At 47.5% G+C, this 23190-nt stretch overlaps 1 protein-coding gene and 1 pseudogene across 11 annotated transcripts in view; both read left to right on the forward strand.

Annotated features, from left to right (window-relative positions):
- TACC2 (transforming acidic coiled-coil containing protein 2) overlaps positions 1–23190 on the forward strand; it is a 207531-nt gene that overhangs the window by 41311 nt on the left and 143030 nt on the right. For 9 of the 11 annotated variants that reach the window (XM_055300200.1, XM_055300205.1, XM_055300197.1 and 6 more), the window contains 2 exons: positions 16383–21650; positions 22222–22347. In XM_055300200.1, coding sequence (XP_055156175.1) covers positions 16383–21650; positions 22222–22347 — 5394 coding nt within the window. The remainder of the gene's footprint in view (positions 1–16382; positions 21651–22221; positions 22348–23190) is intronic. The other 2 variants (XM_055300202.1, XM_055300203.1) reach the window with 1 other exon arrangement.
- Positions 6404–7176, forward strand: LOC129493742 (transmembrane protein 258-like; annotated as a pseudogene).

Raw genomic sequence — 23190 nt, forward strand, 5'->3', positions numbered from 1 at the left:
CGCCTTGCCTGACACTGAGTCACCTGCATGCGGGGCATGGGACCCAGGGCCTAAGCCCACACCTCACCCACCGCTCAGCAGGGACACAGGCAGGTGACGGGAAGGCCACGAGGACGGCGGGGCCCGGGAGGGTGAAGGAACGTGCCCCCCACGCACACAGAATGTGGCACGATGGGGACTGCAATCCAGCTGGGTCCCCTGCTGCCGGGAGCCGGGCTCAGAGCCATCGTGCTGAGCTCTGGCGGGTGTCTGAAAACATTTGTGTTGTGGGCTCCATAATTAGAAAGCAAACCCCAGTCTGTCCTTACAATCTAATTTCCCTGTAAACAAGGGCCGTTCTCAGACCCAGAAAAAGAAAGGAAAATCAAAAAGATCTGTTTTCCGAGCAGCGGCCGGGGCGGCTCTGAATGAAGGAGCCCCAGGTCCCCTGCGCGGCTGTGATCGTTCCTTCCAAACAAACTTCTGCAAAGTCCCAGATGCGCTTCGGGGCTCCTGCCAAGGCCGGGTGTGTCAGGCAGGGCCTCCTCCGCCAGTCCTGCTCCTGACTCATTATTTATCCCTGCAGGAAGTCAACAGGCAGAGAGGGAGGGTAGTGAGCTCCCCGGCTTGTGCCATGGGCCCGAGAGAAGGTCTGTGAATTAGGTCTGCTCTCTGCTCTCTGCTCATCTGGCTCCAAGGGAGCATTTAGACAGAGGCGAGCAGGACTGTTTTTCCACCCTGAGATCATATCCCATTTACTGTAACAACTTGGGAAATACAGAAAAGGGAAAAGGGAGGGGAGAAAAAAAATATCACCAACGCACTCACCGTCTATGGACAACTGCTCTTAAAATATTAGCATTTCCCTCAGGCTTTTCTCATTGTTCGAGTTCTTTACTGATTGTGATAGCTGTGTGTGTGTGTGTGTGTGTGTGTGTATGCATGTTCATATGTATTGAAATATTTAAATACATTCAAACAATACACTTATGAGTACACATGTTTATATATAATATATATTTAAATATGTAAATGATATACCAGTAGGAATAGTTTTATATACGGTGTATTCAATTAATAGACTATGTTTTAGAGCAGTTTCGGGTTTACAGAGAAATTGAGCAGTACAGAGAATTCTTTTTTTTTTTTTTTTTTAGTACAGAGAAATCTTTTTTTTTTAATGTTGCTGCCAAAGGCTTTATTTTGAATTTAAATTTGAAAAGTGACCCAGAATTTTATGTTTTTTTTATAATAAATTTATTTTTTTATTGGTGTTCAATTTGCCAAAATACAGAATAACACCCAGTGCTCATCCCTTATATATCCCCCCTTCCTCTTCTACCGTTTGCCTTCTTCTTCTTCTTATTATTATTATTTTCAAGTAGGCTCCGTGCCCAGCGTGGAGCCCAGCAGAGGGCTTGAGCTCACAACCCTGAGTCAAGAGATCAAGACCTAAGCTGAGATCAGGAGTCAGATGCTTAACTGACTAAGCCAAGCCACCCAGGCATCCCCAGTTTGCCCCATTATTAACATTTTACATTAGTTTGGTGCATTTGTAACAGTTAATGAGCCAACGTTGATTCATTATTATTAACTAAAATCTAGTTTACATTAAGCTTTACTCCTGTGTTGTACAGTCTGTGGGGTTGGCAAAAGCGTAATACCATGTACCCACCATTGCAATATCTTGCAGGAAGGTTTCACTGACTTGAGAAATCTCCTGTTTCCGTCCCCCACCAACCCCTGGTGACTACTGATCTTTTTATTGTCTCCAGAGTTTTGCTTTGTTTTGTTTCCAATTGCCTTCTTTTGTTGGTATAAGATACGTTCCATAAGAGTATGAAGCTGAGAGCTTGATGAATGTTTACACTCCTGTACACCTGTGTGATCAAGCCCCACTCTAGAGCTAGATCATTTCTGTTGCCCCAGAACATTCTCTCTTGTGTCACTTCCTAGTCAGTACCCTGCCTAAGCCTAACAACTGTTCTGACTTCTACCACCAGGAATTAGTTTTGCCAAGTATTGCTTCACTTTATATAAAGGGGGATTAAAGAGCATATATACTTTGGTGTCTGGCTTCGTTTATACACAGCTACTTGTTGGTTTTTAAAATTATTTCTTATTGTGGTAAAAAAAATACATAACGTATAATTTACCATCTTATTACCATCAATTCCAAGTACAGTTCAATGTTGTGCAAATGTTTCTATTCTTTCTTTTTTTTTTTTTTTTTGAGAGGGAGAGAGAGGGGGTGGACAGCGGGAAAGGGAGAGAGGGAATCTTTAGCAGGCTCCACGTGAGGCTCCATCTCACAACTCTGAGATCATGACCTGTGAACTGAAATCAAGAGTTGGATGCCTAACTGACTGAGGCATCCAGGCACCCTGTTTCTATAGTTTCTTCAGGTAGAAGCTGAGGCCATCGATTTGTTTTCCTTAATATATGTACTTTGGTACATTGAAAGTCTAAGTCTTGCTTTAACTACATGTGACATTTTGATATTTGTGTTTTCATTTTCATTTGGTTTGAATACTTTCAAATTTCCCTTTTAATTTCTTCTTTGACTCATGGGCCACTAGAAGAGTATTATTTAATATCCAAATACTTTGGGGATTTTCTAGATATCTTTATTTTTTTTAAGACTTATATTTATTTTAATGAGAAAGAGAAAGACACACACACAAGTCAGGGGAGGGCAGGAGGAGAGACTCTCAAGCAGACACCCCCCCCCCCCCCGCCGAGCATGGGTCCCCACGTGGGGCTCCATCCCACAACCCATGAGATCATGACCTGAGCTGAAATGAAGAGTTAGACACTTAACCGACTGAGCCACACAGGAGCCCCCAGTTATCTTTTGTTATTTTTCCTTTAATCCCATCGTAGCCAGATGATATACTTTAAACAATTTTAATCTTTTAAGATTTACTGAGATGTTTTTAAAATGGGTAGAATATGGTCTATCTTGTAAATGTGTCATTTTCTCTTGAAAAGAATGTAATTCTGCCTCTAATAGATAGTGTTTAATACATAGTGATTGGGTTAAATTAATTGATAGCCTTTTGTATCTGCACTGATTTATTAATCTGCTTTTTCAGTCAATTACCAAGAAAGGTGTATGGAACTGCCAGTATATAATTGTGGACTTGGTCATTTCTATTATTTATTTATTTATTTATTTATTTATTTATTTATTTATTTATTTATTTATTTAGATTTTATTTATTTATTAATGAGAGACACACACAGAGAGGCAGAGACACAGGCAGAGGGAGAAGCAGGCTCCATGCAGGGAGCCTGACGTGGGACTCCATCCCAGGACTCCAGGATCACGCCCTGGGTTGAAGGCGGTACTAAACCACTGAGCCACCCAGGGATGCCCTTGGCCATTTCTTTTTATTCATCAGTTTTGCTTTATGTATTTTGAAGCTCTGTTATTAAGTAAACTTTTAGAATGTTTATGCCCTATGAAATGAACCTTTTCTCATTAAGATGACCTTCTTTATGCCTGGTGATACTCCTTGCTGCAAAATCTTTTCTGTCTGATGAAATACAGATGAAGTAACTTTATTTTCATTGGTATTTTCATAGTATACCTTCTCCCCTCCCCTGCATTCTCTTCCTTTTAATCTATGTGTTTTTTTAAGCAAAATTTGAAATGCTTTTCTCATACAACTGGGTCTTCCTTTTTAATCCGTTCTGAATATTGCTCCCTTTTAACTGAAGTGTTTATAACATTTACATTTAATGTGATTATTAATATGTTGGCTTAAATCTACAGTCTTATCATTTGGTTTCTCCACCTCCTTTCTGTTCCTTTTACCTTCCTTTTTGGCCTTCTTCTGGAAAAAAGTCATTATTTTTATGATTTTATTTTACTTACCTTTTAACTTATTAACCACAACTATATGTTAGGTGATTGTTTTAGGATCTATATGATACATCTTTAATGTGATAAATCTGCTTTCAAGTGATATTGCACCATTTCATGTATATTTAGAAGAGTTTTGCCCTTACAACAACAGTATACTTCTATTTCTCCCCTTTTAGCCTTTGTGCTTTGTTGTCATACATTTTATTTCTATATATGTTTCAAATCTCACAATATAGTTATTTTTGCTCGATATAGCCAATTATCTTTCAAAGGAGATTTACATAATAGAAAGACTTTATATTTACCACCATAGTCACCATTTCTGTGATTCTTTATTCTTATGTGTAGATATTGATGGTCATCTGACATTATTTCCTTTTGGTTTGAGGGACTTCCTTCAACATTCCTTGAGAGATAGGTCTGATGGTGATTAGTTTTCTTACTTTTAAATGTCTGAACTAAATCTTTGTTTCACCTATATTTTAGAAAGATGTTTTTGCTGGGCAAAGAGTTCTAGGTAGACAGTTCTTTTTTCTTTTACTACTTGAAAGATACTGCCCCACTGCACTCCAGCACATATGGTTTCCGACAAGTTTCTGCGACCCTTTCTTTTGTTCTTCTGTCTTTTCTTCTCAGTGTGCTTTTAATATTTTTCATGTTTTTACTGGTTTTAAGCAATTTGGTTATGATGAGACTTGGTGTATGTTTCTTCTTGTTTCCTGTGCTTAGAGTTAGATTCTTGTATCTGCTTGTTTATAGTTTACATCATTTTTGGAAAAGTTTTCACCTGTTATTTCCTCAAATAGTTTTTTAAAATCTCCCTTCCACCTTTGTGGACTATATCTGCCTACTTGAAGTCGTCTCACAACTCACTGATGCTCTCTTTTTGTTTTTAATTTTTTTTTTGTCTTTTTTTCTCTGTGTTTCATTTTGGACTATTTCTATTGCTATGTCTTCAAGGTCACTAATCTTTTTCTTTCTAATGACTAATCTGTTACTAATCCCACCCAGTGTGTTTTTCATTTTATTTTTTTATTTTTTGTTTTTCATTTTAGACATTGGAGTTTTCATCTCGATATATGTGACTAGGATTTTTTTTTTTAACGATTTCATTTATTTATTTGAGAGAAAGAGAGAGAGAGAATACAAGCAGGAGGAGGAACAGACAGAGAGGGAGAAGCAGGCTCCCCGCTGAGCAGGGAGTCCACTGAGGAACTTGATCCCAGGACCCGGAGATCATGACCTGAGCTGAAGGCAGATGTTTAACTGACTGAGTCACCCAGGCACCCCTAAAGATTTTATTTTTAAGTAATCCCTAAACCCAGTGTAGGGCTCAGACTCATGACCCCAAGATCAAGAGTTGCATGCTCCTCGACTGAGCTAGCAGTTGCTTCCTGATTGGGATCTTTTTTTATATCTTCCGTGTCTGTACTTAACATGCTGAATCTTCCCTCTAGCCTCCTAACATGATTATAACATGATTATAACATGTTTTTAAAAGTCCTTGTGTACTAATTTTCTCATCTGCATAATTTCTGGGCTCGTTTTGATAAATTGAGTTTACTTTTCACTGTGGGTCATGTTTCCCTGCTTCTTTGCATTCCAAACACTGTGGGCTTTATGCTTTTGGATTCTGGATATTTTTGTATTCTTATAAATATTCTTGAACTTTGCTCTGGGATGCAGTTCAGTTATTTGGAACAGCTTAATCCTTTTGGGACTTCATTAGGTGGGACCAGAGCAGTGTTTAGCACAGGTTCATTTTTTCTACTACTGAGGCAAGGCTCTTCTTAGTACTCTAACAGATGTCACATGAATTATGAGGTTTTTGCACTGTGGTGGGTGGGAACAGGAGCTCTTCCCAGCTCTGTGTTAGCTTTAAGGATTCTGCTCTATAAACCTCTCAGGTGGTCTGAACCTAATCTCAGGTGGTGTTTGTACATATACATGCTGATCAGAGCTTGGATATCCCCAGAGTTCTGTCTTTGCCCAGTTTTCTCTTCTCTGGCACTCAGATGCCCAGCTCCATCACCTCAAGTCTGGGAGACTCTTGGGCTCTCCCTGGGCTGCTTTCTCCAGGCCCTTTTGGGGGTAAAAGCAGCACTTACTCTGTTACTCTGTTGCTTTCCATCTCTAGGGATCACAGACCTCTGTTTCTCCTATCTCCTGTAGCAGCTGATCCCCCATTAGTCCAAACCCCTGTTGTGGTAACAATTCTTTATATGACTCTTCCCAACCCAAGCTCTCTGAAAAGACCAAAAAGCCATCTGATCAAGTTTCTTTCTCTGCAGTAAAACACCTGGCATTTACTTTGGGAGGGGTGGGGAGACACTTCTAGAAGAAAAAAAAAAAAGATAATAAGGGAGAAGATGCCATGGGCAAGAGTTGTTTTTCTTTCCTTCTCAAGAGCAGCTTGCATTCTAGACACTGATAGTCTCTTTTCTTTTTGCAGCCTCAAACGCCAACTTTGACAGGAGTTAATCTTCTTAAATAATCACTGCAGCTGTGTTAATGTTGGGAAGGAGGCTGGGATGGTTTTTATGCCTTTAACATGGAACTAGCTTGATTCTTGGTGATGTTGATTCATCAATCCCTCCTCCCTGTACACATTTAGGACAGTGAGATTATAGAGAGGCAAATCTACAGTGGGTTGGTGACTGAGACTTATTCTAGAAAGAAACCCTTTATCATTTTTTGAGCTCGGTACACATGCACGGAGCCTCACATAGGTGACACTAGGGACATTGTTTTGTTCAGGGAATGCCCCAAATTCTCTGAAAGATTTTTCAGTCATCAAGGGAAGATTCCAATATGTTTTCTGCTTTTACTGCATTGACAAAGGCAGGAAAATGACTTTAATGTACACGAGAAGTCTTATCAAGAAGGAATATTAACAAAAATATGTCTACCACTATTTGTGGTTCCTTTATGTCAAAATAAAATAGAAATGCCACCGTAATCCAAGGACACAAAAAAACCACTGCTTGCATTTTTCTGTGAGTGATTTGTAGGATTTAACCTAAAAATGAGAAAATATTGCTGATGTGTTATTCTAGTGGCAGAGCAATGGGTGACCCTGTGCCTGGCAAAATGAAGCTCGAGGCCAAGAGCAGGTACCAGCCCAGGGAACCCAGGTCTCTTCTCCCATCTTCCCATGGTGTTGTTGGCCATTGGTATGTTCTTTACTGCTTGCTTCTTTGTTTATGAGGTCACCTCCACCAAGTGTACTCAGAATATCTACAAAGAGCTCCTCATCTTGGTGGCCTTGCTCTTCATGGGCTTTGGAATCTTCTTCCCACCTGCTCTGGGTTGGCATCTATATATGAGTTTCCAAGGGTTCCAACCAGGCGGCTTCCCTGCATTCCGGCTTTTGTAAATTAATTTGTTTACTATTGCTGGAAGTGCCACATCTGCTGCTCATAATAAAGCCACATGTGTGACCAAAAAAAAAAAAAGAAATTAAGAAAGGGGCACCTGTGGCACAGTTGGTTGAGTGACCGACTCGTGGTTTGGGCTTAGGTCATGATCTCAGGGTCATGGGATCAAGTCCCACTTTGGGCTCTGCATGCAGTGGGGAGTCTTCTTGAGGATTCTCTCTCCCTGCCCCCCACTTCTCTCTCTCTTTCCCTGTTTAAAAAAAAAAATTAACACATTTAAATGAATTGGCGTCTGGTCATGACAGTATCTAGATGCATTGGAAGGACAATGATAGATGCGAGTGACACCCAGAAAGAGATGTAGATTCGTGCCACATCTCTCTATGGGGAAATCTTGTGTGCAACAATCCAGCAGCCCCTTCCAACAATTAGTCTGGGAACCACAAAATTGGGTTAGTCCACTGTCTTTTGGATCCCACAAGAAAGATGCTGAAAAAATTGTTTAGAAGACAATTTTTGGATTTTTCTTGGAATCCAGTTGCCTGTCCTTCCCCCCCCCCCCCCCGCCCCACTCTGTTGGATAATGGAGTCTCTGACATGGGCTAACATGTTGACCTTGAAGTCATCTTAAGTTCATGTGGCAGAGTGTGCACTGAATAATAAGGTGATTTATTTATTTTCCTCTCGGCTATTGCATGGGTCGCTCAAGCATTGTGGTCTTTGTTTATTCTGTAACAGAATGAGCACAGGAAAGAGTTAAAACTACATTAAAAATACAAAGCTGAGTCAGACAGGGCTGCCAAGGTCACTGGGCTCCTTGGTCTCTGTGCAGGAAGCATTGTTTGGACAAATTAGGGCCGTTGTGTGTAGATTGGCCCTAATCTACTAAGATAGCAAAGAAGTTTCTGAGGAGGTACCTTCCTCCGTGAAATACCAGGTTTAGTTGTTGAGACCTGGCAATTTCCGTCTCTTTATTAACTTGAGAATTCTTTCCTCTGCACGAATCACTTGGAATATAAATCCTTTCCCAAAGTCCCTGGAATAGGCAGTACCACTCACAGTACAGGAGTTTTTTTATGTCAGTTAAAAAAAATTATTCCTCGTTTCTATATTCATTCCATATTGAATCATTCATTCAGCAGAGTATGTACCAGTGCTAGACTGAGGCATAAAAATAAATGAGGTGAATTCCCTCCAAGATCCAGAAGGTCGTACCCAGTGGGAAAATAAGTGCGTAAACAAACAAGATAACATGCAGGTACTGAGTCTACACACAGGCTTTAGGGGAATAGAAAACACCATTCAGGGGAGAAAGGGGGTCTTAGCATGGAGGAGGGAAAGAGGAAATCCCGTGGTGGAGGAGAGTTGGGGGTTCTCATTGCAGAGGAGAGTTAGGGAGTGTTACCCTGGAGGGGGAAGGAGTTCCCAATGTGCAGAGCCCTCAGTTGGCCTTGTTCTGAGGCACAAAGGAGCTATTCACATGTTCTTGATTTACAAGCATATTCTGTTCCAGAGCAGGTGAGAGGTGAGTACACGGGGTGCTTTGATAGTGTGTTCTCAGAACTGTCCTTCTAGTTCTCTAAAGGACAGCTGGAATGTCTTTACCAAATCTTCCTTTTACTTAGGGCTGTGCATCCCATCCTATGTTCTCTGTGTGGCACACCAGTCTCGCTAAATGCCCTATTAGAAAAGGGGGCAGAGGGCAACCCGGGTGGCTCAGCAGTTTAGCGCTGCCTTCAGCCCAGGGCCTGATCCTGGAGCCCCAGGATCGAGTCCCACATTGGGCTCCCTGCATGGAGGCTGCTTCTCCTTCTGCCTGTGTCTCTGCCTCTTTCTTTCTCTCTCTGTGTGTCTCTCATGAATAAATAAATAAAATCTTTTAAAAGGGGGGGCAGAGGAAGATTTTTGAGAAACACTAAGTTTGGAAAACACTGTGCACATATCTTCTTGTTGATTCACAATGTGTGGTGGTATCTCAAAGGCACTGAGAAGTCCTGCAGTAAAGAAACTTGTTTAATCATGCTTCATCTAGTGCTTCCTGTATCATCTAAAGAGCAGGGACACTGCTTTCTTGCACATCTAACAATCATATTATGAGAAACATGGAGTTCAGTGTTTAAAAGCTTCTGATAGAATTGAAAAAAATGGAGAACGTATCTTACACAACTCTTGTTAGTCATTAGTAATTGATCTAGAATGATCTATCATAGTTGGCCCAATCATGTATCAAGTTCTCTATTTTTTAAGATTGTATGTATGTATTTATTTATTTATTGAGAGAAAGAGAGTGTGTGTGTGTGTGTGTGTGTGTGTGTGTGTGCGCATGAGTAAGAGGGCTGGGAGGCCGAGAAAGAGGGAGAATCCCAAGCAGACTTTGTGCTGAGCGGGGAACTCGACGTGGGGCTCAATCTCACAGCCCTGGGGTCACGACCTGAACTGAAATCAAGTGTCAGATCCTTAACCAACTGAGCCACCCACACACTCCTCATATATCAAGTTCTCGAGGGAACTATTTTCTTAGGCAGTCTTCTTAGTTTGGGATAGAAAAGAGAAAGAAAGAAAAACTGGGAAGTGAGCATCTCGTAGAGAGTAGAGTATCTCCAAGAATCATAGTCATTTATAACCCTAGAGCATGTTGGTTACCAGACTTATGATCCACAGAGAGAAAAAATACAAAGTAAAGGACAAGACTAAAGACAGTGAATTGGTTGAGTGATTAGCCATTTAGCTGTGTCATTGTGAAGAGCGACATGATCCCCAAAGTAACCAGGTTTGTCCTGATTCCGTGTTTGGAAGAACTGAAAACATTTTGGAGTTCAGTTTTCTTTCTTTGGTTGGGGTCTCGGCCTTCCTTCTACTGAAGAAAAGTCACATGTACAACATGACCCATGGGTTCATTCAGATGTTGGCAAGTCCTGAAAACTTATGGGAGAAATAAAACACCAGTCATCCTAAACTGCTCTTGGAGTTTGGGGAGCTAATTCATCACATCCCTTCCCACCAGATTCTTACTCAATCATGAAATTGGCACCGGAGTCTGAAAGGAGAAGAGAGCCAGCTTTATCAGTGGCAAAACTGGACAAGCAGATAAATCAAAATGGGGCTCCTGATACTGCCCCCTGAGCTAATCTTCCCCACCCAGTGCCAGGGTGTGGACAAGCACAGGGCGCCATGAAGCCTGGGGAGGGCCAGCTCCAGAGAGCTTGTCACTTGGCAGGCAGCTGGGGGAAGGCACTTCTTATCTCTGCGACCTGGAGCACCTTAACCCCCACCTGTGTGGAAACTGTATCTATGGGGGCTGATTTCTCCCTTTCACCAATCAGAGGAGTCTCACTTCTTCCTGGGGGATAACCCTAAGGGAGAATAGGGCAGAGTGTCATACTTTCTTTGAGAGCTCAGCTGTGTCAGAAAAACCCCAAATTTATGGGCCAAGGCAGAAATACATGCAGCTGAGGACCACCCCCAGCCCAGAGCCCTCTCATCACCACCCCAGCTGCCACAACTGGTAACAGTATGTTTGGACTGGTGGTTTCCAGGGGCTGCAGTGGAAGTCACAGAATCTCTCTCTACCCCTTGCTTTCCTTTTCCAGAAAGAACATTGGAATGCAATGAGTAACAGTGATGATGTTATGTGGGGAAATCTTCTAATCTTTTCAATTACACTAATTTATGAAAATAACAAATCATTCACAGACTTCTTTTTTTTTTTTTTTTTTTTTTTTATGAGAGGCACACAGTGAGAGAGAGAGAGGCAGAGACACAGGCAGAGGGAGAAGCAGGCTCCATGCACCGGGAGCCTGACGTGGGATTCGATCCCGGGTCTCCAGGATTGCGCCCTAGGCCAAAGGCAGGTGCCAAACCGCTGCGCCACCCAGGGATCCCCATTCACAGACTTCTGTACTTTATAATTAGTAACAAATTTCTTGCAGCGCACCCCCTAAACTCATCAGACCCACCAGTGTGCACAGGGACTTGTGGTTGAAAAGTGCTGCCTTAACCTCAAGACGCGTTTAAACAAAAGTACTTTGCCTTTTCTGAGCCTCATTTTCCTGGATCTTCAGCAGTAAAATGAAGAATTTGGACAAAACAGGTTACTAGAATGCTGAGATTGTCACATCAAACAACCATGACTTGGGAGCATTTCTGCATATTTAGAATCTTTGATTTGGGTTCACTTGTATCTGCCCATTCACGCATTCATCTACCCAATCATCCATCCACCAACCGTTCATCCATTCATTCAACCATCCATCCGTTCATCCAGTCATTCATTTACCAGTCAATCACCCAACCATCCAGCCATTCCTCTAGCCAACCAGCCATCTACCAACCATTCATCCATCTATCCAGCCATCCAGGCATCCAGTCATCCATCCACCAATCACCCATCCACCTAGCCATCCATCCATCCATCCATCCATCCATCCATCCATCTGTGCATCTACTCATACATTCGTATATTCAATGTTTGCTATATGCTAGATACTGGGGATACAATATTGTAAAGAAACAAGACTTAGTCTTCATTATACTCCAATGGAGGGAATGATCATCGATCCATGTTGATGGCAACTGTGACTACAGCCGTCAGTAGGTGGGCCTGTGAAAGCAGATCTGATCCAAGTGGCCAGGCCAGGAGGGCTTTGTTGACCAGTGATGAGTAGGGCTGGGACCTGCCGGGGAAGAGTATGAGGAATCCAGGCTCCAGGCAGATGCACAGATGGGGAGGTCCGAGTGGGACGAGACAGGAAAGGTAGGCAAAGGGCCACAGTTGATTGCAAAGTGAAGCCATCGGAGAGGTATCCCACGAGGGTGGTGGGATTAGGCTTCTATTTCTAAGCCGTTTTGCTCTGGCTGCAGATTGGGAAAGAGAATGATGCAGCCAGAGTGCATGGGAGAAGAGGCTGGAGGGCCCGTCCAGAAGGGGTGAAGTCAACAAGTACAGGGATGCAGGAGGTGGCGGGACCCTGGAGCCAGGCAGTGTGTGGGGCTCGAGCTTTGTTTGCCTCAGGAGCTCTGAGCCCCTGGGTCCAGTCTGAAAGCTCTCTGGGGGGGATCCCTGGGTGGCTCCGTGTTTAGCGCCTGCCTTTGGCCCCGGGGCGCAATCCTGGAGTCCTGGGATCGAGTCCCACATCGGGCTCCCTGCATGGAGCCTGCCTCTCTCTCTCTCTGTCTATCATAAATAAGTAAATAAATAAATCTTTAAAAAAAATGAAAGCTCTCTGGGACTATTTCTACATGTGTGCAATGAGGGCCATCTACTCTGCAGCGCTACTGAGTGGATTGTGCGCAATCATAACTGGAAAGTGCTTAGCATCCGTGATAAATGCTCAGCAGGTGGCAACTCTCCATCATGACAATTGTGCTTCCTGGTTTTGCTGGTTCCCTTGAAGCCTGGAAGTTCAAGGGCCATGCTTGTTTTTTCTCAACCAGCCTCCTTCCCCAAACATTCCTGGTTGGCTCAAGTGTATGTCTTCAGAACTGTGCACTTAGGAACCCATGTGGAAGTTGTTGTCTCCAGCTAGGGTAGTGGGGAGGGCATCTCCGTTGTCTGCTCAGAACTTGGCTGCAACAAATCACCTCTCCTCCCAGGTTGCTTTACCCCATGCTTCTCCCTTTGTTGGGCTGGGGGTATCTGGTCTGCACAGAGGAGACCATGGCCAGCCTCCTCCTATAACCTCAACTCAAAGGCGGCGCCCCCTATAGGCTGAAAGCCTTCCATTGAGAGTTGGGCGATGCCCAGCCCACAAGAGCTGGCCTTTGGATTCTGAGCAGAATCTCCATCCCACACGTTTCGATACAATCTTGAAGCATAAAAGGACATTATGTAAGCTTCAATTAATGCAGAGCCCTCACGGATCAGTTCTTAGGATTTTTCCTGCCCTTAGGCAAACTTGCTTCTGACAAGTGGCTTAATCTGGTTTTAAAAATTGCTTCGGATGGGCAATCAAAGAAATTGCTGGGGCTCAGCTTATGCTAAGTAAAACAAGCAGGTTTTCTATGAGGGGGGGGGAGTCGTGTGCCTCACACTCTGTAGGAATTTGCTCCTGGTTGTTTTCTGATAAGACCCACAAGTTTTCAAGGTGCCCAAACTGAATAAATCTATTATCTTGTCCCCAAATTATAAAGACTTCATTCCGCCTGAAGGGAGGCCGCATTCTCCCTCTAAGCTGGCAGCTCCTGTCGGAGGCAGGGATGAAGAAGTGGTTTTATTTTTATTATTACCCGTGTGGAGTGGGTTGTGTCCTGTGCTTCTGGAGCAAACAGACATATGCAGGAGCACTTCATTTCCGAATTACACACCATTAATCTCATTAACTGCTAAAGGGTGTGACCCCTAGCTAATGAGGGGGACTCAAAATGTAAAGTTTTGCTTGTAAAAAGCAAACTGGCCAAATGCAGAGTGCAGAGTTGTTGGTTCCAGAACAATCCAACAGCCCTGCAGCCTGGAGCCATCCTGAGCCTGGTTTCGGAGTGGCTCCCCATGCAGCCATCAGCGCTGGGCCAGGGCTTTCTGGGTGCAGCTGTCCTTGTGGCCAGCTGAGGATTAAAGAGATTTGTATAACTCACCCTCAGAGTTTTCTCTTCTTTGCCCTTGTCAGCTCTGCTTTTGGGTCTGAAAATAAGGAATCTGGTTGAAACAGGAGCCACCTCTTCCTTGGGTCCATCTTAAATATCTTTAGTGCCTCAGGCACATCATTCGTGTGTCATATGTGCAGCGACAGGCGTTAAGTGAGGATGTTGGGTGTAATGATGACGTGTACACCCCCCCTCAAAGATGGGGAGTCCATTTCTTAGGTGGTAGCCCATTTCACAGTTCTGGAGGCTGGAGATCCAACATCAAGGTGCCAGCAGATTCCATCTGGTGAGATCCTGCTTCCTGGTTCATAGATATTTTTTCCGCTGTGTCCTCCCATGGCAGAAGGGACAGGGAACTCTCTGGGGACTCTTTTATAAGGCCATGCATCCCATTAATGGCCCCATTCATCTTCAGGACAAGTCACCTCCCAAAGGCCCCACTTCCTCATTCCATCTGGGGCGGGGGATTAGCTGTCAACACATGAATATGAATTGGGGGGCAGGCAAATATTCAGTTTCCCTCCTTGGAAGTTTTTATTCTTGGAGGCAATATAGATTATTTTACAATCCTTCATTTTGGAAAATGTGAAACCTCAAAATGTTGCAAGGAGAGTACAATAAATACCCATATACCTATTGTGAAGGCAGGGTCGGGTTCTGATGAGACCTTTCTTCTTGGCTTGCAGATGGTGGCTTCTTGCTGTGTCCCCTCATGGCTTTGTCTCTGTGTGAGCACACTCCTGGTGTCTCTTCCTCTTCCTTTTAGGGCACCACTTAGATGGCATGAGGACTCAACACCTATGACTTTAACTTTATTTACTGCCTGAAAGACCTTATCTCCAAATACAGTCACATTGGGAGTTAGGACTTCAACATGTGGATTTTAGGGGGGATACAATTCAATTTCTAGATTTTAACAGGAATATATTCCAGGGGCACCTGTCTGGCTCAGTAGGTTAGGTGTCTGCCTTTGGCTCAGGTCATGATCCCAGGGTCCTGGGATGGAGTCTCTCATCGAGCTCCCTGCTCCTCCCTCCTCCTCTGCTGTTCCCCCCACTCGTGCTCTCTCTCTGTCAAAAAAAAAAAAAAACTTAATAAATAAAAAAAATGTGTCTCGCTTTGCCACTGTATGCATCCCTGATAAATGAATGTATATGCATTGCCTGGCATTGGAAAGCTAGACTTCTGGTAGTGAATATGTAGAGTAGAATCTTTTCTCTGGTCACATTCATTTTTTTCTTTTTTTTTTTAATTTTTATTTACTTATGATAGTCATAGAGAGAGAGATAGAGGCAGAGACACAGGCAGAGGGAGAAGCAGGCTCCATGCACCGGGAGCCTGACGTGGGATTCGATCCCGGGTCTCCAGGATCGCGCCCTAGGCCAAAGGCAGGCGCCAAACCGCTGCGCCACCCAGGGATCCCTCTCTGGTCACATTCAAAACGCTGTGGGTCTGTGAATGGGTGAATGTGTACATAAGTAACAGGTGCAAGAGCATTCCATAGATTTTCCCCCCTATAATAATTTTATTTTTTTCCCTATAGTAATTTTAAAGAACATGGCAAAAGCCCTAGAAAAACCACACTTCTATTAACTTAGTGTTGAGCAATTTCTCTTGGTGCTAAAAGATATGCAATCGTAACAAGTACATAGGATCACAGCCATGTAAAAATAACAAAATTGCATCGTTTAACAAATTGTGTAAGAAAAGAAGGAAATTCACCGGAACCCTTCAGGTGGCAAGCCTGAGCGAGACATTTTTCCTACATCTTCAAAATTTTGTATGGGCCATCTATTATTTAAACATCTTAAAAATGCACTTGATGAAAACCATGTAGAAACCCAGTCCAAATATGGCATGTGATGAATGACCTTACAGTAACTGGATAGCTACAACAAATCCATAATTCTGAGCCATGTTCCCCTAAGTTCCCCATAGCTTTGCCTTATGTGCTGTCCTGCTAAGTAAGTTCAAGTGAAGCCAAATAAGACAAGTATGGGCATGAAGGTAATTCAGCTCCCAACAATTTTATATATAGCTAAACAGAATTGATCTTTGGACAATGCCTCTTGCAGTACCACATGTTGAATTGTCAACTATTATCAAAAATAGCTCTTTATTTCAAAGCCTGGCTTTGGCCCCTTGTTTCCTTTTCCCTGAACAGCTTAAAGATTGTCATTAAGTGCTTAGGACCACCTCGTAAGTTTCACAGAAGTGGTTCAAACCCTCTATTATGGTGTGTACCTATTGAACACTTTCTGATTCTCCTGCCTTTTGGACTACGGTGAATGTATTTTCATTTTTCCCTGTTCACAACTGACCAGCATGGAATGCTCCAAGCTGAATGTTTGAGATTCCCTGCATTGAATTTTGGAGAAAGTAGGGGCACGTGGATGCTTGTGGGAGGGGGAGGGTTGGGGGGCGTGGTCTCCTCATGGAGAGGAATGAGCTGCGTGGGGCTGCTGTGTTCTGTGGTCTTTCGTGGGGAAAGGGTGGGGGTGATTCTGCTTGTGATGTGGCTCTGGATGCACATCCATGAGAATGAATGAAACATCAAATGTTTTCATTGTTGGCAGCACCGGGCACCGAGGCTCCTGCTCCACTTCTGAGGGTGCTGCCTGCCTGGATCCGGGCATCGTGTCCCTGGAGGTGACGGAGCCGAGCAAACGCCCACAGGAAGCCAGGGGCCCAGAAGGTTCTCCACTGCCCTGCCCCCCAGTGCCCTGGGAGCAGGAGTGCCCGTCAGCCTCCATGCCCTTTACCGAGGGCCCCCCGGAAGGTTGCTTGGCAAGCCCAGTAGCAGCACCTGAAGATTGGCCCCTCATCCAACACCCCAGGAGGGAACCTTCCCCAGGTGCCCATGGGGAGGCCCCAACCGCACCTGTCCCCAAAGGGGGCAGTTCTACTCAGGGCGAAGCAGATGCCATCGTCCCCAGTGCCGGCAGAGGGAGAGGCCTGGACCAAGAGGGGCATAAATCGTCTTCCTCCAGCTGCACTGACCAGTTGCCAGAGGTTTCACCGGTGCCTCCTCAAGAGCTGATGAAGGGACAGCTGTGTGGAAAAGATGGTCAGCCTGGTGGTTTCGAGTCCCAAGGGAATGAGGCTGCAGGTGGCCTTCCCCCGGCAGAGTCCAGGCAGGGGGCGACTTCTGTGCAAGAGGCCCCGAGGGCCCCTGCTGCAGCTCAACCAGGCAAGGCGAGCTCATCTGGTCTGGAGGAGTCTCCCACAAAGCCTGAGACCCCGACTCCGCCAGATCCAGCCCCCACAGCCTCGGACAAGGAAAAATGCCAAGCAGAGGTGCCGCCTCAGGCTTTCGCCGATGACTCGGGATTCCTCAGGGCCTGCTACCCCACTGGGACGGCCGGAGAAGCTGAGACAAATTCCTGGGAAAGCTGCCAGCAGCAAATGGGAGCACATCTGGTGCATGTCGAGCTGCCCTGGGATTCACTGAGTCCTGCCCCGACACCCGGGGCTGGGGACTCTGGGAAGGAGACTGTGGGTACCAGCGATGCTCAGGGCCACTTGCAGACAGGGGGGCAGGGGAGCGAGCCCAGTCCAGCTGTCTGTGCTGCAGCAGGCAACCCACCCGAGGGGGCTTTGCTTGTGAGCACAGAGCCTTCCCCACGTGCACTGATGGAGGAAACATGTCTGGCTTCAGATTCCGCTTCACTGCCAGCTGCTCAGGCCTCTGTTGCCGCAGAAGAATCCAGCTGGTTGACCAGGGAGATGGTTTCTGGGGCTGAGATGCCAGTTCTTACGGATCTGGCCAAAGACCTAGCAGATGCAGGGTTGGCAGGACAGGAGAAGCTCGCATCAGATCTCAGAAGTGAGCGAGAGGGTCTAGATGGGAACCCTGGAGAGGGTCCTGCCCCTTTGCCCCAGGACGACAGGGGAGAGGTCTCAATTAGGGACCAGAAAGTCCAACAAGGGGTACTTCCCCCATTCCCAGCCAGTGTATCAGATGAAAGTGCCAGAAACTCCCTAGGGCCGAAGGAGGAAGCCATGGCCCCTGAAAGTCCAGCTGTGGCTGGAGAGGGAGGTAAACTATCTGAGGCCAACTCCTGGGGAGAGGAAGAAGTCCCAGAGCCACTTGACGGTGGAGATCCTGAGAACCCAGGGGGAGAGCAACCCAGGGCTTTAGGCTGCAAGCCCAAGCTGGAGGCGGAAAAAGATGAGGTTTCAAAGCTAAGCCATGATGTGGAGAGCAAAGTGCATTCCAGCACAGACTCAGCACAGCCACTCAGAAAGGAGGGTCCTGGGCACACCGTCAGGCCTGGCCCTCCATCAGAAGATACAGCTAGAAGCTCAGTGACCTGTGGGACGATGGGAGAAGCCCATGTGGTCCATGCATCTGGCTCACTGCACAAGCTCCCCGAGAAGGATCTCATCCTGCCGCCTGGGCCGGATGGAACTGGTGAACACATTCTTCCCAAAGAAGCTGTCTGGGAGGGGCCGGGACTGCAGGCCCCGTGTCCCGACACCCTTCAGGACGTGAGGGGATTGGAGAGAATGGACTATTTTCCTGCTTTAGAATCTGAGAAATCAGATTTCCTGTCAACTCCTTCTGCCGAGGTCACCCCCAAAGCCCAGGAGGTGGAGAGCACATCTGACACAAAGATGAGGAGCCACCCATCTGCACAGAGGCCCGGCAGCTGTGACGGGGATGGCTTGCTGACATCCCCGGGCCAACCTCGTGGGCTGGGGCAAGAGGCAGCTGGTCAGGAAGTCCATGCTGAAGGGCCACATCCCCCCGAGGGGGAGAATTTGGCAGTGGACTGTGGGCTTATGCTCAGCCTGGAGCAAGATCAGCAAGGAAACCTGTCCTGCCTGAATGATGACAAGACACAAGGAGCTGCTTCTGAGGGACCCTCAGCATCTTCGCAGAACCATCTCCAGCCATTGCAATCAGAACCAGAAGCATCCATCTCTGACATGCTCGGGGAGGAGCCCCAGCAGTGTGAAAATGAGAAAGAGACTTTTCCGGGTAGTCCAGGTTTTAAGAACCTAGACGCTTCTGGAATCCACCTACCTGTGGAACCCCTGGAGGTTGTGTGCTTGCCCACTCATGGGAGAGAGGAACAAGCTTCCAGATCAGAACTTCAGGGCGAGCTCCCCAAAGGCAGTGTCTGTGATGCTCCCAGTTCGGCTCCCGGGGACAGAGTTCCAGAGAGTCCCCCGACAGAGCATCCAGAGCTGTCAGCCCCAGGAGGACCAGAGTTGTCTGCACGAGGGCAGAATGAGCAAGAGGGCGCGTGCGGTGGAAGTCTGCCTTCCAGAGTGTCGCCACCCACAGCAGCAGACGCCTCAAAAGACTCCCCTCTTGCAGGTCACTCCAACAGAGAGGAGAGTCGCTGCGCAGAGCAGGGCCCGAGCAAGTCCCGGCAGGAGCCCGCAGATGTGCCGAAAGCCAGCGGGCGGCATGAAGAAGCATGTCTCAGTGATGTAGGAGGATCTGAAGCCGCTGACGCTCGGCCCCCGCTCCAGGGGTTGGGTAAGACGGAGAAGGCAAGTGGGAACACAGTGGGGACCCCACCTTGTTGGCCTGACTCAGTAGCTCTCGTGGCCGCAGCTCAGGGCCCGCCAGCCCCAGCGCCGGCCAGCGCCCAGGACGCACCCAGCCAGGATGCCCCAGACACGGAGGTGCACGGGGAAGGGCACGCAGGCAGGCCGCAGCCGGCCCCGGCCCCGCAGGAGGAAATGCAGCCCCCCACCGCCTCGGATGCTGGGGCCCCAAGGCTTCTTGGAAGTTTCCCAGCCGCTGAGGATCGAGGTGCTGACTGTGGGGCTGCCGACACTGGTGGGAATGCTGAGGAAGGAGAGCTGGGGGCACAGGGGGCTCTGGGGGTGCCAGCAGAAGCTGCTCCGAGCTGTGGCTCCCTTCAGACCGAGCTGCAGGCCTCCCCGGGGAAGGAAGCTTCTATCTGGGCCCTAGGTGAGCCCTGCCAAGCAGAGCAGCTTGCAGCCAGCAGCCAGAATGACTTGCTAGCAGCCGGGGAGCTGGGTGGGGTTCCCCGCAGCAAGGTGGATATTTCTGCAGCCCAGGCTGTCCCCAACCCAAAGAAACTCCTGCCACCTGGGCCACCAGAAGAGGCTGCTCCAGACACTCCTTATCTGCATATCGATGGTGCTGCTGGCAAAGGGACAGGGCCTTGTCCCGTCGAAGAGCCTCTGCTGGTCTTGGGAAATGCCACCTCCATGAAGCTTTCTGCAGGCTTGCTTGCCCCTCTCTCACAACCAGGAGCTGCCAGTGGGGAGAGCTCTGCAGTACACGCCAGCCACGGGAGCCCCAGACCTGGAAACTTGGAGGGACCCTTGGACTCCATCCCCTACCTGGACAGGGCTCTGCTTCTGACCAAGAGTAAGCAGGTGACAGGGGAGGAGGAAGAGGCAAGAGCGCCTGGTGCGGGCACAGGACCCCGTGAGACGCTAGCTCGCCCCGCCAGTGAGGAAAGCATAGCAGGTGAGGCAGCAAGGGAGCTGGAGAGCAGCAGGAAGAGTGTGGTGGACCCTTCCAAGGATCCGAGGAGGGGCGCACCAGGTGGTGTGGACGCAAGCTCTAAGCAGATCAGCATCATCACTGGGCTCCCTGACTTCAGGGAGCACATCACCAAGATCTTTGAGAAGTCTGTGCTCAGGGCCCTGACCGCCGATCGGCCCCAGAGTGCAGTGGGAGAAAAGGCAGGAGCCGAGGGGAGCGTGAGAGGCGAGGACCTCGCCGGGCCACGCCCAGAGAAGCCTCCAGATGGGGCTCAAGGAGTGGCCATGGCCCCTCTCCCCGCCCTTCCTGCTGGACTCAGGGTGGATGCAAAGGAGAAGCAAGAGTTGCCTATGGAGGCTGAGATCCCCTGTCTGGTTCCCCAGGATCCCGCTCCAGGAAAGCTGCCGGGTGCCACAGAGCAGAGCCTCCCAGGTGCCAGTGTGGGGAAGGAAATGACTGGTGTCCCACAGATGGCGCAGGGAAGTGAGAAGCCAGAGGGGGCTGGGGAGGCCAAGGCCGGGCCTGGAGGCCTGGCCCACTCACAGCAGGGTGGAGGCCAGCAGAAGTTAGCTTCCGGTCCTGCCCTGCCGGCAGCTGTTCAGGAGACTCCCATGGAAAGGGCTGCTGACTTCCAGGTGGATCCCCAGAGCCACCGAGAAGGGACCTCGGTTCCAGAAGATAGAATTCCTCCTGAAACCTACCACCAGGAAACACCCACCAGCGGCAGTCAACCCGGAAAGGATGGTGCCTGGGCCTTTGCTCACACAGAGGGTCCAGGTGACATGCCAGTGTCCACCTCTGCCCTGGGAGCATCATCTCCCCATGGGGATGTTTCGATTGTGGCCAAGGCCATCAGCGAGCCCCAGACCCCCGACACACTTGGGGATGAGCAGAGGCGTGGAGGTGGTGCCGGGATCTCAGAAACACAAAATGCCCTGGGCAAGCAGTGTGGCCCTGAGCTGCAGGCTGCAGAAGGAACAGCCACTCCCTTGGAGCCTGGCTCAGGAGCTGCTGGGGAGGCGAAGGGTGACGTCACCTTGAGCACAGCTGACACCGGGGCACGTGTGTCTAGTGACCCGCCTGAGCCAGGTACTACGAGGATGTTCTGCGGCGCTGCTCATGGGCTGGCACTGCCGGGGACCCATGGGGACGCAGGCTGCTCTGCTGGGGCCCCTGGCACGGAGGATGCAGCCGCTCTGCGAGGGGAGAGCCCTGCTGTGCACCGGCTGGCTGAGGAGCAGCCCGGGCCTGAGCTCCCCACTCCTGCCGGGAGCGAGAAGCCGCGAGTCTCTTCACCTCCAGGACCTGACGAACCTCAGGACCTGAAGCCTGAACACCTGGCTCTGGGAGTGCTCCCCGCTGAAAGGTACAGAAAAGGACAGATCCCCCACCCCGGGGAGGGGCATGGGACCAGCTTCAAAAGGGACTCCCACCCCGGTTGGTGAGAGTCAATCCAAGAGGCGGGTGGGTTTCTTTACAAGCTAAGTTTTCTATACCTAATTGCTTAAATGTACCTGCTTGCAACCGCTGGATGTGCTAAGATTCTGAAAAATGTGAGAGAAATGGGTGGAATTGGGGCGCTGTTTGTTGGACATGTCCCGTTCCCTCTCTGGGTTCTTCATTTAACTAAAACTGTCTGAAAAGCATGAAATGTTTGCTGGCTGGCAACATGCTCTTGGGCCCTAAGATTAGAATCAATCACATGTTTTTCTGGAACCAAAATATATGTGCTTCTGGATCTGGATATGTTTATACAGAGGGACCTAAATGATCCCAAAGCATCTCATAGCCATTAACTGCTGGAAGGTGATTTTTTTTCTCTAGGGATTTTGGGGTAGTACCCACTTAAAACTTGAGTTGGGAAATGAGCGTTTTTCAGTCACATGTGGAGAGAAATACCCTTCTTACCATCTACTGCTTTCTTTACATTATCCCAGAAGGAGCCCCGGGCCGGACCCATCCACCTTACCTTCAGTTCCTGAGAAAGATGCTCCAGATGTCCCGGGTGAGGCTGTCTCAGACGAGGCCAGAAGTGTGGGAGGAGCAGAAAGGTCAGTGAAAAGGTATTAGCCTTTGGAAAAATGTGAAAAGAGATCAGCCTTTGGAGAACAATTCCTTTGGCAGAGACACACTGGATGTTTTGCAGAGGAAGGTTCTGCTTACGCGTGAGTCCTTCCATGTGAAAGCAGCAAGTAGCCTTTGCCGTTCTTTATACAAGAAAAGCGATGCCCAAGATGATGGAGGGCTCCACTGTTATGAACAGGATGGAATGAATTTCACATCTAAGTTTATTACCTTAAAGAAAACAGCTTTATTGAGATGGAATTCACAGGTCATATAGTTCATTCATTTAAACTATATGATTCGATGGTTCACAGAGCTGTGCAAGCATCACTACCATCAGTTTTAGAACATTGTCCTCTCCCCCAAGGAAACCCTGCATCCCTTGCACATCACATCCCAACCCCCAATCCCAGCTCTAGACAAACACTAATTTGAGGCAAATGGGTTCCACAATGATTTAATCTCTGAAGCCAGAACATCTACTCGCCCACCCCAGTCACACTCCATAGAGATCTCGAGATTAGGGGACAAATAACAGGCGTAACTGTGAATCCCAGACCCTCACACTGTGGGAAGTGTGCCTGCCGGGTCTTTCCTAAGTGAAATGCCACCTATGGTTGTAGAAGAGCAGCTGCTCACAAGTTTCATCCTTCTGGGGAAATGGAGATATTGTGAACATCCTTAGTTAGACCCTTGGCTGTTCTGGTTGTGTGTGTGTGTGTGTGTATGAGTAGAGTAGGGTTGGACTTTAAATTAGTACCTGCGGCAGCCCAGTGAATCCTACCAAACAGCTGCAGGCATTTTAGAAATGATTTGATTCATATTTTGCACATGTGGAAAGA

This window comes from Nyctereutes procyonoides, unplaced genomic scaffold (assembly GCF_905146905.1).
Source record: "Nyctereutes procyonoides isolate TBG_1078 unplaced genomic scaffold, NYPRO_anot_genome, whole genome shotgun sequence".
NCBI lineage: Eukaryota > Metazoa > Chordata > Mammalia > Carnivora > Canidae > Nyctereutes > Nyctereutes procyonoides.